The 15,893-nt window shown below is 37.3% G+C and overlaps 1 protein-coding gene across 3 annotated transcripts; it reads right to left on the reverse strand.

Annotated features, from left to right (window-relative positions):
* Positions 1–3,967: 3,967 nt before the first annotated feature.
* On the reverse strand, positions 3,968–15,853 carry LOC113520273 (uncharacterized). 3 transcript variants are annotated; one of them, XM_052898046.1, is made up of 8 exons: positions 14,649–15,853; positions 8,800–8,922; positions 8,245–8,358; positions 7,416–7,579; positions 6,596–6,714; positions 6,166–6,286; positions 5,158–5,276; positions 3,968–4,129 (listed from the first exon to the last, which is right to left on the reverse strand). In XM_052898046.1, the coding sequence occupies exons 1-8, from the start codon at positions 14,756–14,758 to the stop codon at positions 3,995–3,997; spliced, it is 1,005 nt and encodes a 334-aa protein (XP_052754006.1). In that variant the 5' UTR covers positions 14,759–15,853; the 3' UTR covers positions 3,968–3,994. The 3 variants fall into 3 exon arrangements, with proteins under 3 accessions (XP_052754006.1, XP_052754005.1, XP_031770525.2); XM_052898045.1 differs by having other exon boundaries at positions 8,245–8,364; XM_031914665.2 differs by lacking the exon at positions 8,800–8,922 and having other exon boundaries at positions 8,245–8,364.
* Positions 15,854–15,893: the final 40 nt, after the last annotated feature.

Below are 15,893 nucleotides of genomic sequence, written 5' to 3' on the forward strand. Positions count from 1 at the left end.
GTGATATAAAATTTTAATTTTAGAGATAGATTTAGAATAATGGCGCTTCAGAATTGACTCCATTATTATTATTTTTAGTAGGATTCCATCTTGGGACATTTGGACCGCAATCAACTATATTCCAACTAAACTGGTATCGTCCACTACTTATATAGGACCTAATACGCGCATCTAGGGTGAAAGGAATTGTTAGTAACGAGTTCTAATAACTCCATTGCTAGCAATATACCCTAACAGATCGACCTCCACGTGATTTCCCCTGAAAACCATCGTGGTTATTTTTTGATAAATTATTCACGATGGGCCAACTGACCTGCTTCATACTTACCTATCATTCTTTACTGGCCCCGTCAGCGTATACCGATAGCGCAGGCGGGGTTACCATTCCATTATCATCTATAAAAAATTACGTATATAGAGGGGGAAGGGGAGTAATTGTTAGTAATGCGGACTACCTATTGCTAGCAATATGCCTCGTCAAGTCTATAATTGTCTGTAATAACTGATATTAAAGATATTATAAAAACTGTTTTCTTATACCCACAGAGGATCAGGCATGACATTAGAATTCCATAGCACGTCATGCATTTTACAGCGAAAGTAATCAAATATAAGCACACTGCCTAGTAGGTACTAATTAGAGCTGGAAACATTTTATAGCAGTAGCTGATTTATTTACTTACTATTTATAGGTAGGTATTTACCGTGTGGCCCCGGCAGAGAAGGGGCCAATGGATCACCCTTTTCTTTCTAGTGGGTGTCGTAAGAAGCGACAAAAGAAACTTATCAAAGGATGGGTAGCAGCCTCCAACTTAAATCATCACCAAAGGCTAACTACGGTTGCCAACCAGCCAAAGATGGCAAGATGCTGTTGGGATTGGTGCCATTCTATAATGCATCTGGGATGTTTGTAGAAGCTCCAGTAGATTGCTTTTATGCCACAATGTGTATAAAATGCGCATCATTGGTGCGTAGGATGCGGGGCAGCACCAAAGGCATCCTGAATATGATTGCAAGCAGGCTGGACTGCACTTACATTGTTCACTGTTGTGGGATCTCAAACGGAGTGCCATAGCAGTGACCAAATGTATCAAAATGTGTTTTTATTTTTGTAAGATAGGTATACTAACATTAAGCCAAGATTATGCCATTTACAAATTAGGCCATTGCAGGCTTTAATAAAGATATTATTATTATCAATGCTCTGAAAACGACTATGCTCGTAGGTAATTTCATTGAGTTACAGAAGTAACAGAATCTGTAATAAAGAAATACCAAAGTAATAAATATATAACCATATTACTCAAAGTATCAATTTCAATCGAAGGAGAAGAAAAGTTTTTGTTTTCAAATTGTCAACGCAGTATAAGACGACCTAAAGTTCGTCTTATACTGCAATATGCTAGACAGAATGATGACCGATAATAACCAACGATATGTTGCAGGGAGTTAATGGATGGCTATAGCTCAAGAACCTTTTGGCAGTCTATAGGAGAGGATTTTGTTTTGTCTTAAAAATATGGACCAATCTTAAGATTCTACAATGGTCTGTAAATAACTGAAATGACGATAAAAAAAAAATAAATGATTACAGTTGGATAGGGAAAAAAAACAAATAATGTTCATGTCCTACATGAATAAATGATTTTTGAATTTGAATTTGAATTTGAATTTAAATGATCACAATAAACAAATAATGTTCAGCAGTCCACAAGATGCTATGACGTCACTTCCTACAATTCATAAATCAGAAACAGGCGATAAGATTTTAATTGTTCAGTCATGTTTTATAAACATGGCTCGTTACTCAACGAAAAACAATAGTTATTTTAGTAACTTCGCGGGCACCGCGGTTATAAATTAAACCGCGTGGGTGCCGGAGTTTACTGTGAGTTACCCAGCGTCCGCCGTGATGAAAGTTATTGTGATTGTTGGTCTGATTGCCTTCGTGGCTTTGCAGGTATTGCTTCCAGAAATGTACCACCTTTTTATGATGCTTAGAATGGCAAACAAGCCAAGGGCCTACCTCATGAGAAGTGGTAACCGTCTCCTATCGACATGAACAGCACCATGGACATAAAGGAATACGGGGATTATGGTGTTATGTCTCTCTACGCTGTAATTTCACTGCCATATCCCACCTTTCAAATCACACAGTCACGCAAGCATAGATACTTCACAGTAGAAACACAGATAAGATAAAAGTACCCATGTAGACGATGCAGGTGTCTGTACAAATGTTTTTGGAAATCTCTACCTGATATTTAAAATTCTTGTAAATACGGATTGGATTAGTTTGCTCCTGAACAAGTGCGAAGATGTACAGTTAGCAGTAAAAGTCAATAAATATACTCAGATTTCCAATACTCGAAATCCTTACTAGTTTTTAAAATGTATGTAGACTATTTTCATGTTCCATATAGTTCACCCATGCTGCGCCAGTCCCCGACGAAGAAAATAAAGAAGAGGCGGTCCAGTCATCGCTTGCTCCAGTTGAAGTGTCTTCATCTACGTTAGCTGGAGAGGTATCTATGATTATTTTGTTGGTATTACTCATGGTAAAAAACCACCTCCAAGATTCTCAATACTTAGGACAGTCTAAACAGAATTAGATCGAAAAATAATGACCACGATATACATTACTATTAAATAATGGTTTAAACGCTATGAATATCCAATGTCTGTCCACGACTAATCCAAAAATGTGCCTTGACTTTAAGACTTAGCGCAAATAGATTTAATATAAGGTCGCGAAGTATTTTTCGATCCATTAATAAGTAGACACTTTATTGTCAATCTTCACGCCAAATCCATTACAAACTAGACAGAGAGTATTGAGCGTTTCTAACTCTACAAATAAGTTTTGCTCATGTACACACGGATTTCGGGGATTTTTGACCCATCTCGCAGAGAGCATATGGCCTGATCATTAAAGATTAATCTAGCATCCCTCTAATTTCTTCTTTATTATTTCAGGTAAAAGAATCTTCCAGTGATGACATCGTGACCGTGGTTAGTACGGGTGCACCGGCTACGCCAGAAGAAAAGACAGCCTAGCTTACAAATAATGTGATGTAAATCAAAAATAGGACTTTTAATTGTGTAACAATAAAAATAGGAGAAATAATTGTAGGTACTAGGCAAGTCGACGTTATTATTTGTAAAATAAAGTATAAGAAAAGTAATCGAATAGTTATTGTGTAGCTATGTTATTCTTCGTGTAGTGATGGTGCTGGGACGGAAAATGCAACGTGTCACCACTCTGTTGTATTCGATTTTGAGAAATTTCGTCTAAGAGAAAACTAGTTTGACTAGTGCAAAAGATGGAAAAATCGAAAATCAAGGTACGATTTACACCGTTTGCCAAGTATGACAGTTAATGTTATGATAATCCACAATATGTGAACACAGTAAATTTTGAATAACGCAACAGAAATATTAATCCTACCTGCTGTGAGGGGAAAAAGGGATTGTTGGTAATGAGGATTATCAATCCCATTACTAGTAATACCCAATCAGGTCAACCTCCTTGCGGTTCCCCCTGGAAATCATTGTACTGAATTCCAGATGTATTCACACAATGGGTTAAATAACCTGCCTTTTCATCCGCACCTATCACCCCTCACTGCCAGTGTGTACCGTTAACGCAGGCAGGGTTACCGTTCCATTATCATCCATTACAAAAACTACCTAATGTGAGAGAAGTGATTGTTAGTTATAGGGTCTAACAGTCCCTTTGCTAGTAATATATCCCGTCAGGTCGACCTCCATACGGTTTTCTGTGGAAACCATCGTGGTTAATTCTTAGTAAATTCGTCACAATGTGATGGGACAACTCATCTGTTTTTATCTTCACCTCACTGGTGCCCCGCGAGTGTATACCAATAGCGCAGGTAGATTTACCATTTCATTATCATCCATTAAACCTTATTCCATAAAAAAATCAAAGAAAACACAACTCTAACTTCGACCAGTTTACTTATCAATTTGAAAGTTATTGTGCAGTAAAGAACAGTATATCTCTGACGCTGGCTCTTGAAGGCAGATCTAGTGGTGTGATCGCTACTGCACCTGCGCTGCCAACGCGATATCGTGAGGTGCACTCCGAGCCCTGTATATACAATGTCACCTAGAAAGAGCAGAATGTTTATATTGTATCCAATTTTTCCTAGTTTAATTGGATGGTAAGTTATTCGCCAACGGATTTAAGGATTACCAAGTTAAAAACACTAAGTTGGAAAGCACTCAGTATTAAATAAAAGGAAGCAACGATGCCTACATGAATGTTTTAGTTTGAAGGGCGAGGTATATCTCCACCCTTCAAACTAAAGCAGTGAAATTACAAGATCCATTTAAGTAGCCTTGTTAATTTACTATATGATAGTACTTATTAATAGTAGACCTACGGAATCGAAACACAATTCTACACGGTTGCCCGTATGCTCCAAGCTTACGTATGCTAAAAACTTCAAGTCATTCAGCGAGCTACAGAGAGGGCTATGTTCGAAGTTTTTTTTTAATGGGTGATAATGGTATAGTAACCCCGCCTGCGCTGTGGGTATACGCTGGCGCGGCACCAGTGAGAGATGATAGATGAGGATGAAAGCAGGTCATTTAATCCATCGCGATAAATTCAACTAGAATTAACTACGGCTTCCAGGGGGAATCACGTAGAGGTCGACCTGACAGGGTATATTGCTCATAATGGGGATATTTGACCCCATTACTAAAAATCCCTTTCCCCCCTATGTTCGGAGTTTCTTTGCATGATCATGAATCCGAAATGAGAATATCCGCAGATAACACTAGTCAAATAGCTCAAAAAACCGACAACCGATGGGAAAGGAAGTTTCTTAAGTGGAGACTCCGTACGGGAAACGCAGTGTAGGATGACATTCCCCCCCCCCCCCCACTAGAAGGAGTGACAATCTCAAATGCATTGCAGTCAGTCAGTGGATGCAGATGGCTCAGAACCATGCCTTATGACAATCTATAGAGAAGGCATATGTCCAGCAGTGAATAATAACGGCTAATATGATGATGGCAAGGCATGGATTATGGTGCATGAGGGGTATCATCTCCCGAGTTAGCTTGTTTGACATTCTAAGTATCAAAACTATAGTAAACATGTACAAGTAATGTATGATTGAATCTGACCTGTGGCAGAGGACTATGTCGACTCGGTTCGTTTGACAGCGGTACCGATCTCGCTTCCTTGCGCCTGCGCTTGCAGTTGGAGCGCCTGCTTTCATGTCGTTTGCGTCCAGCACACGATTCTATAGCAAAACTGTTGACTACATACATAGAGCATTGAGCATAGAACCTTCTGGAACCTAAAGGTTAAAACTACCTACCGAAATATCTCAATGAAATTACACGCATCTGTAATTTTTTTTGGGATGTAGAGACAATTTGAAACAAAGTAACGTATGGACACTAGTAACACCAAAGGAGTCGATGTGTTGCCACTATAAAATAATTGTTTTGCGCATCTACCTACTAAAAAGAATAATATTACTTTGACTCAAGAATACAGTTACGTCTATTTATAGCAGAAGGTAAACAAATTTAATGACCTCTGCAGCGCAGTAGTGCATATGTCGCTTTGTGTTAATGAGGAATAAAAGAACTTTTTAAATTGGCTTGGATCTGTATGTTATGCTTACAGATATCTGGTTTCTAATAATATAGGATATCCTAGCTTTGAGGCCCAGGTTATTAATGTGATTGTTGGCACTCATGTCCGTAGCCAGGGGAGGGGGAAGGCATTGAGGGGCAATGCCCTACCTTAAAATGAAAGGCGCCAAGCAAAATATGGCTTCTGCCCTACCAAAATGTTCCTTTGCCCTACACTAAACTTGGGTCTAGCTACGGCCTTGCACTGAATATGATTTCGGAAGGAACCTTCCCAAAATGTCCCCGCTCTGTATTTTCTCCTAATTATTACCTACCAATAACAGTCGGTACAAGTCTACAAAAATCTTTGCATGGTCATCTGTGTTCCATTAATTTGTTCTGGCACCAAACAGCTTGCTTCTATTGCATAGTTTTGTTTAGGTATACATTACTAAATACTGTGTTAAAGATTTTCAGGTCATAATGGCCTGTTAGTCAGACGCGCAGTATTTTTTGTGTCGACTAATCTAGTATGGAACCTCAATAGACCTTCAATTTCCTCCTGGGGTAAAGGCGGTGGCAATGGCGGAGGGCGCAGTGGAACTCGAGGGATCCTCGACCGTCGTCCCTCTATCAATCTTACCAGACATTCTAGCGCTGCTTGTTTATTCTGTTAGAAAAATCAATGATAAGCATAGGTATATTTAAGGGAAAGGCCAAGCAACCTTTCAACTAAAAATAAAGATATGTTTAAGAGTACATATGTGCTTTATTAAAGGGTCAACCCCTCGAACCCCGCTTCCCTCACTTGGAAACAATCATTAATATGTTACTTGTACTTGTATATTTGACGAGATCTTAGGGCTCAGCTAAATCATGATGATAGAATGAAGAAAGACGTAGGCTACTTCTCAGCCTTGTTAATCGTTATATCTAATCGCAAGGACAAACTTAAACATTTTAAGTATAAAGAACATACCCTGATTTCATCCAACAGCGGCTCAAACGCCATCGGATCAGAAGAATCTTTGAGCGCTTCCCAGCTCTTGAACAGTTTGCGGTCAGACATGCGTACAGTGTTCTCTAGTTCGCGGATCTCTGATGGTTAAGTTGATAATGATTATTTATTGAGAAAATCGACGGATTTTCCTCTACACAATAAGAGTCTGGAGTTGTTACAACTTATGTGACAGTAGAAGGTCAGACATCTCTCACATGGAGGTCGACATGACAATGCATGTTACTAAAAACGGGAGCGGTAGTCCACATTATTAGCAATCCTTTCCTTATGTATGGGTATTATTTAATCTTTGAAACTGGACTTGTATAAGCACACGTAGTGTAATCCCCGTTTAAATAGGTGAAGTGATAATTTGAAATGTGATATTAAGAAACCATCGATTTTTTTTATACAACTTAGAATGGCAAACAAGCTGACGGCCCACCTGGTGGAAAGTGGTAACCGTCACCTATAAACATGAGCAGTACCATGGACATAACAGAGTATACTGTTTCGCCCATGATACTCCCTATGCGTTACCATTCCTGAGAACTCAGGTATTATTCCTCCGTACCCAGAAAATTCACGCCATATCCCACCCTCCAAACCGAAACACAGCCATGCAAACATGCTTTACGGTTGAAACACGATTGGGATAGAGGTACCCAAGCAATCGACTTTTGTACAAAGTCTCCTTCTGGTGCACATTCCTGTAAAGGGATTTTGAAAAGATCTATATCCGACAAAGGATAGCTAGCCAATGAATTGTTGTAGCCGACCATAATGTCTTCAAACCAACCTGTCTCCCTTAAAGCAACCAAATGTGTTGTGAGCTCTTTCCTCTGCACGTGCAATGCACGCCGTTGCGTGCGCGTTCTAGTTACGACGTCGCGTGCGTTGCGCGCTTCTGCCGCTAGCGCTGCCACCTCCCGCGCTTCTTGTTCTAATCGACGCTCTAACTCGCTGATTTGCATAGACAATTCATACAATTTTACAATTTATTGTACATTAATAATAAATATATATATTATTGTCGGACAAACAAGATGTCTTACAATAATACGATAGAAAAATCACTTATAAAGACCTAACGCGAGTATGCAGGGGAGAAAGGGATTGTTAGTAATGGAAACTAAGAATCCCATTGCTAGCAATGTACCCAACCAGGTCAACCTCCTCGCGGTTCCCCCTGGAAACTATCATGATTAATTCCATATGAATTCATCATGATGGGCTAACTGGCCTGTTTTCATCCTCATCGATCACTGGTGCTCCGCCAGCGTATCCCGTTAGCGCAGACGGGGTTACCATACCATTTTCATCCAATAAAAAAAAAAGGCGAGTATGCAATGCAACATTATACATAACCAATTTATTGTTAGTAATGGCACAGATGATTGCCATTCTTCATTCCTTGTTTGCCATTCTAAGTTTTATAAAAAAAATACCAAATCAGTTCACAACTGACGGAGTTATGAGGTAACAAACAAAAGAAAAATACAACCCAATTGAGCATCTCCATCTTTTTGAAATCGGTTTAAAACAAATAGCAATATTTTACTGAATTAGCTGTTATTTTGTGAAAGTTTATATCACTGATTATTTAATTAGAATTAACGAATAACAACCTCGGATATTCGCCTGTGATCTTGGCGTAAGACTGTATATTTCTTATCACCTCCACGAGGTGATGTAGCTGATTGCAAAACTCTGGCAACTGCTCCGGAGTTAAATACTGCCCGCTGTACCTTTAGAAGAATGTTAAGATGTATTGAATGTTTAAGGGATTCGAGCTCAGACGCAACAGAGTTACTTTAGAAATATTTTTTATTTAAGCAAAGTACTATAGTTGGGGGAAAAATTAGATATTACTGTAGTGTTAATGTAACCTTAAATTAATATTAGGATATTAGATATTGATGATGATGATGACAGCCATTAACTGTTCACTGCAAAACATAGGTCTCCCTCATGCAGGGTATTGCAAATAGTTGCCACGCTTGGCAGGTGAATTGGCAACTGTAGTTAGGCTTTGGTGATGTTTTAAGAGGGACGCTGCTGTCCTCTCGACTATTTAATTCCCTTTATCACTTCTTAAGACAGCCACGGGAAAGGAAGGAGTAGCCCATTCTATTATGCCGGGACCACAAGGCGAATATTAGGTACTGTATTGTTAATGTAACCTTAAATCAATATTAGCAGTGAATTGGTCATTTTCAATAGGTCCGTTGGACGCGCACGTAGTCCCCGCTTCCATCATTTCATCCACATTTATTGTGCTACCACATCCGGTGCTTTCACTAATTCTGTGGGCAAAATTATCATACGAGTACTTGACTAGTCCATAAATATAAATTTACCTGAGTTCGTTTTCGTAAAATCATCCGTCAGTAGTATCCCGCTAGAGTAAACAATTCAGACAGGGTTACCATTCTATTTAGTTTGTATCAATAGAATTTATTGAAAAGGTAACTAAATTTTATTTTTTAAATTAGTAACAATTCGAAAATCCAGTCAATTAATCGATTTTTTATTTGCACTGATATTGAATATGAGCAGATACCGTCTTATGTCCGTATTATCGAATCAATTAAGTAATCGTTTATTTAATTCTCTATTATTTTGTCACAGACTAACAATCATAATAAGATAATCATAATTTCAGTAATAAGAATTCCGTTCGACAAGGCAACAGCTGTGTTTCTTAGTTCCGTATTATTTGAGTTTTTAATCAGTGTTTTTTAGCATTTTCCTTTCGTAAGTTATATGTATCGATAAGCTTTAAAAAATATTACAATAGTATAATTAACAAACTTAAATTAATGTTGATATTTAGAAGTAATTGTAAAATAAATTTCAAAAAGTGAAAGTTAACGACTATTTAAATTTTTGTTCCTGACCTACGACAACCCGCAGCCGGCTCGCATCTATGAGTCATCGTTGTACATCGTTGCTCAGACTTCTCGACGACTCAAGCTGAGTACCCTTATTATTTGAATTATAACCGAGATATATTGCATTAAGAACGCAGTTTAAATATATCGATTTATATCACCAACTATGATCTGTCTCGCTTGTAACAATCAAGCATGTAGTGACGACTATCTAAGATGCTATGCCTGCAAGAGTATTTATCACTATAAATGCCTGAATATGCAAACTAAGTTCTATAAAGATAATCTTTTTGAATTAAAGCGATCATGGAAATGTCATAATTGTGCACAAATCACGCGTCGGAGAAATGATAGTACCCCAGTCCGTCAACAATTTGATCTAACGAAAACCAATATAACTGATATGTCATGCGATGATTTACCGCACAATACATCCATGGTGTCTGGTGATGTAGATATATCGCTTCAGAGTAAAGATCAACCCCAGAGTTTAACTTCCACATCGGGTACTATAACATACGAGCAATTTAGTAACCTACTAGACATTAAATTGAATTCCATGAGATCTGCCTTAAAAGAGGATATTCACTCAGCTGTTTTAAAACTAAAATTGGAACTTACTGAAACTACGGATTTTTTAACTAAACAACAAAGCGATTTAAAGGACCAAATTAGTGGGGCTGAAAATAGAATTGTTGGTTTGGAGGCTGAAAAAACTAAAGTAGAATCTTGTCTGACTAGCTTAAATAATCGTATAGTATCATTGGAAAGATCATCAAGAAGCCGCAATCTGGAAATACATTTGGTACCTGAAAGAAGGAATGAAAACCTGTTAAGTTTATTTAAGAAGTTATGCGACATTATTAAAATATCTATTAGTGATTCTGAAGTGCATTCTATCAGAAGAATTGCTAAGTTGAATCCTTCAAACAATCGCCCTAGAAATATATTGGTAACGCTCCCATCCGAACGCCACCGTGACTGTATTCTGTCTGCTTTTAAGAGGTTCAATAAGGAAAACAAATCCGCTACACTTAATTCGTCTCACCTTGATTTTACCGGTGACAAATCTGTCATTTATGTGTGTGAACATTTGTCTCCTGAGACAAAAGAACTTCATGCTGCAACGAGAAAAGCTGCCAAGGAACGGGATTATAAATACGTGTGGATAAAGTACGGTCGAATTTATACCAGAAAGAACGACACATCTCCTGCGATATACATAAAGGACACCTTATCCCTAAATAAGTTAATATAGTGTAGTTTTATATTTGTGTACTTCTATTACTATAAACAGATGGAAATATACTATCAAAATGTTAACCGTTTGAGATCTAAAACTAGTGATATTTACTTAAATGTTTTAAATTGTGGTTATGATTTTATATGTTTTACAGAAACTAATTTAAATTCTTCTGTATTTGATTCTGAATTGTTTGACTCGAGATATAACATATTTAGAAGGGACAGACAGTCCTCCTGTTCTAGCAAAGTTGACGGAGGTGGCGTGGCTGTGGCTGTAAAAAATCAATATAATGTTGTAAGGCGCGCTTCATGGGAGAGCAAGTATGAGGACATTTGGTTATCTATTTACTCTAAAGATAATGTATTTATTCTAAATGTATGTATATGTTATTTACCACCAGATCTTCATAGTAGTGATGTCAGGTGTTTTTACGAGAACTTAGAGAAGGTTGTATTGAATGGTCTTGGCAGGGAGGATGGATTTCTAATTATTGGTGATTTTAATACTCCAAATATTGCATGGTCGCCCGATTTGGATGGCTCGCTTAAGCCTGGCATCCTTTCGGACCTCAAATCTTGTTACTTGTCTGATGTTATGGCATTGTGTGGCTTGCGGCAGTTTAACGGGATTTCCAATCAAAACAATCGTTTGCTTGACTTGGTTCTTTCGACGGTCTCCATAGTAGTATCATCAGCTGCTGAACCATTGTCACGCATAGATGTTCATCACCCTCCACTTAAAATAGTACTAAGGAATCTAAAGATACCCAAATATATAAAAAGTAGACGCCATGAAAGGTTTAATTTTCATAAGTGTGATTATAAGGCATTGTGTTGTGATCTATTGCGAATAGAATGGAGTAAGATTTTATCGCCCATTGATGTGGACATTGCGGTATCATCTTTTCAAAATACGCTACTTGAATTGATATCTAAACATACTCCTTTAATAAAAGCTATGGGTAGCGATTATCCCTCATGGTATTCACCTGCTTTAGTCAAATGTCTTAAAGAAAAGGATAAATTTCACAGACGCTTTAAAAAATATTGTAATCCTCGTGATTATGACACGTTCACACTCTTACGTAAAAGATGTAAAGTGCTAATAAAGTCTAATTATACATCGTATATATCTTCAATTGAATCATCGCTTAAGGAAGACGTATTTTTGGAAATTTGTTAACAATAAAAAGCGTTCCTGTGGCATTCCTCAGAACATGTATTTGGGGAATGCTACTGCTACAAGTACGAAGGATATCTGCGAGCTTTTCTCAAATTATTTTAGCTCAGTTTTTGAAAGGAATGCCGTAGTAGGAGATATTACGAGTTTCCAAACTCAGTATCGAGATAATAATCTCATCTCCCAAATTAAAATATCACCAGATGAAGTATTAAAAAAATTAAAACAACTTAATTCCAATAAGGGGCAGGTCCAGATGGTATTCCCACTATTTTTGTAAAACGCTTTGCTGAAGAACTTTGCGTGCCTTTAGCAATCTTGTTTAATAAATCCTTAAACAGTGGCACTTTTCCATCAGCCTGGAAACTTGCTCATGTCATTCCTGTACATAAATCTGGAGATCCAAAGGACTGTGAAAACTATAGGCCCATTAGCATGCTCTCATGTATACCCAAGGTCTTTGAGTCTCTTGTTTATGATTATTTATACCATCACGTTAAATCTATGCTTTCAGAAGATCAACATGGTTTTGTCAAAAACAAATCGACTGTTACAAATCTTCTTGAATATAAAAATTACTTATGTAGAGAGTTCGGTCAATCAGGTCAAGTTGATGCTATTTATACAGACTTCAAAAAAGCCTTTGATAAAGTGAATCACGATCTATTGGTCCGCAAGCTTGCCGGCTACGGTATTCATGGAAGCCTTCTCAGATGGATCCAATCATATTTAAGTAATAGGAGTCAATTGGTTACTATTAAGGGAGTATCTTCTTCACCCATTTCTGTGTTATCCGGTGTGCCCCAAGGATCACATCTTGGCCCTTTATTTTTTATTATTTTTATAAATGATCTTGTAGATAAACTGAAATGCCCCCGGGCTCTATATGCGGATGATCTCAAGATCTTCTATGCCGTTAAAGATATTACTGACTGTCAATTTTTGCAAACCGACTTATACGTTATACAGAAATGGTGTAGAGAGAACTACATGTATCTCAATGTATCAAAATGTTTCGTGATCTCATTTACAAATAAAAAGAACAAACTAGTTTACAATTACGATCTTGACGGTCAGTTTATTACTAGGAGGATGGTGGTCAGAGATCTTGGCATAGAGTTTGATGAAAAGTTATCATTTAAAGAGCATTATAGTACATTAATTACGAAGTCATCTAAACTTCTTGGTTTTATTGCTAGGGTCACGGTTGATTTTAAGAATCCCCATAGCCTTATTCTTTTGTTTAATGCTCTGGTACGAAGTATTCTTGAATACGGTTCTGTTATATGGTCACCTTGCTATAAATGTCATTCCGATAGAATTGAATCTGTTCAGCGAAAATTCTTAAAAATTCTAAGTTATCGTAATGGTTATGGGCGGGTTCTATCAAGTTATGAAAAAAGACTAGAAAAATTTAATGTGACTCTCTTATCTACAAGACGAAAACAGATCGACTTACTTACTTTACACAAAATAGTTCATTACCATATTCACTCGGCTTCTCTACTCTCTGCTTTGACCTTCAATATAAAAACTGTAACACGGAGTTCTAAAACATTTGCACTCTGCGTTTATAAGAACAATACATCGTATTATAACCCGCTTATCCGTATGTGTCGTACTTTTAATGAATTTTCAACTAAGTGTCCTCAAATTGATATCTTCAACTCACGTCTAAACAACTTTAAAAGCATTTTGCAATCGGCCATCGGGTCTCTTTGACATGTCCTTATTCTTTATGTGTTTTTATCGTTTGCATGTGCTTCGCTGTTTTTTGCCAATTTCATGTGCTTTCATTGTATAGCTTTGTAATTTGACATTGTATACCGACTGCTTTGGCCATGCTGTGCATACACGAGTCTGGGTCTCAATCTGGTTCGGTCTATTGTCTTTGTATAATGTCTATCATGTTATTGATTGTAGCCTGTTGTGTGTGCCTTTAATAAATAAATAAATAAATAAATAAATCATCATATTTCATTTAATACAAGGTAACTTCTTGACGATTTTAATCTCTATCGCGCAGTAGTATGTGCGTTATTTTACGTAAACAAAGTTCCAAGTTCGATTCTCAGTCGAGCCAGTTTAGGAAACAAGCTCTTCTAAATTGATTTGGATCTAAGTGTTCTAGATCCTAAGCTCGATATTCATTGTTTAATTCATTGGTTCTTGTGGATGTTTGTGACTTTTAGTGAGGCAGTAGAATACCCAAAGATTATGGGGCGAGAGATAAGATCATTTATCATTGACATGGTGCAAAGGGGGCGTGGGCAGATTAATAAATATATCTAAAACAGTGAGTCAATAATAATAAGATGAGGGACTCTTCTATCTATCCTATTTAAGAGCTACGCTCTTGCCACTCACTACGATTTTCAGCGAGTCTCTTCACTTCTTGATACGACACGACAACAACTCCTTCCTTGATCTGCCTGCTGTAACTATGCCTCGGTCTCCCTCTTCCCCTCCTTCCTTCTATCTTACCTTATATTATAATGTTCATAAGTTCGTCGTGTCATATCAAGTGTCCCAACAGGACTCACCAGAAGGGACTCTTAGAAACAAAAATTTTGGCAATATGGTCGGTGGCTAAAATAAGGTTGAGTAACTATGACACGTACTTTCTAATAAAATATTCTACATAATTTGAAGAGCAACTAATGGGCGTTATTGTATTAAAAAACTAAACAAAACTTTACTACATTTCACTTACCCAGCGGATGTAAACGAGATATTTTTATCGAGTGCAGAGTACCGATGTTCGCCGCGCAGTTTGCCGAGCAGTCGACCTAGCAAGCGCGATTGTCGCCCTCCTCCGTCCATTACCAAATCACTTTATGTAAGTCACTTACTTATTTTTAAATTAACTATAGATAATGTGTCTACATAGGATTGAATTTGATATAGGTACCCTATATGATTTATAAAAAAAATATACTTATTATGGCGCATATATGTGATTAAATTGTGTGCAAATAAAGAATTGGTGGCCAGCTTTATAAGATACATGTAAATCCATCTTTTATTGTGTTTTTAGGTAAATAAACAAATATGCTTTATCACCATTTTGGTCGAAGTAAAATTTTGACGTATACGAATACGCCTATCTCGATTTACTTTATTTTTCACAAGTTGATGATCAAAATGACCTTAGATTAAGGTTTGTCCTACCATGAATTAAGAATGTAGATAAATTGAATAGAAAGGGAATGTGTACTACCAAGCATCTCCTTTCTAGGTCACTTACCTATCTATAAAAATAGTACATTATACTAAGTCTATCTATAAAAATGACAAAAGTACTGGCATATTATATTTTAAAAATATGGATACAAGTCATAATGAAATTAAGACTATTGTAAATCAGGCTGTTTGGGTTAATTCTTTTGCCTTTCGCATGGATAAATTAATAGGCACTACTATTATAGTGAAGTATTAAAAAATATTCATTTCTAAACGTCGTGCAACGTGCGCGTAATACTCCTGGCATTGCAGGTGTTCATAGCCTACGGTAACTTACCATCAGGTGGGCCGTATGCTTGTTTGCCACCTCAGTGGTATAAAAAAAATAGAATAGTAAGTGCCTATTAAGAAAACTGTATTACAAGATCTATTTAGTGATCAACAAATGTCTATAGTGTAATACAGCTTTCTTCTATTTTAAAATTAAATTAGGTAAATTGTGAACAGTTTTAGGAGTACCTTTTGTATTGGGTTGTGAATTTAGAGTTTTATGTATCACCATCATCTCAGCCATTATTCGTCCACTGCTGGACATAGGCCTCCCTCATAGTTGGGAGATTTTACCAGTAGTAACGACGCTTTGGCAGGCGAGTTGGCACTGCAGTTAGGCCTTTGGTGATGTTTTAAGAGGGGCACTATTGCCCATCCTTCAATCATAAGTTCCCTTAGTCACCTCTTATGAAACCTACCGGAAAGGAAAGGGTGGCCCATTCTA

Source organism: Galleria mellonella, unplaced genomic scaffold (assembly GCF_026898425.1).
Source record: "Galleria mellonella isolate WM207_F2 unplaced genomic scaffold, CSIRO_AGI_GalMel_v1 utg40, whole genome shotgun sequence".
Lineage (NCBI taxonomy): Eukaryota > Metazoa > Arthropoda > Insecta > Lepidoptera > Pyralidae > Galleria > Galleria mellonella.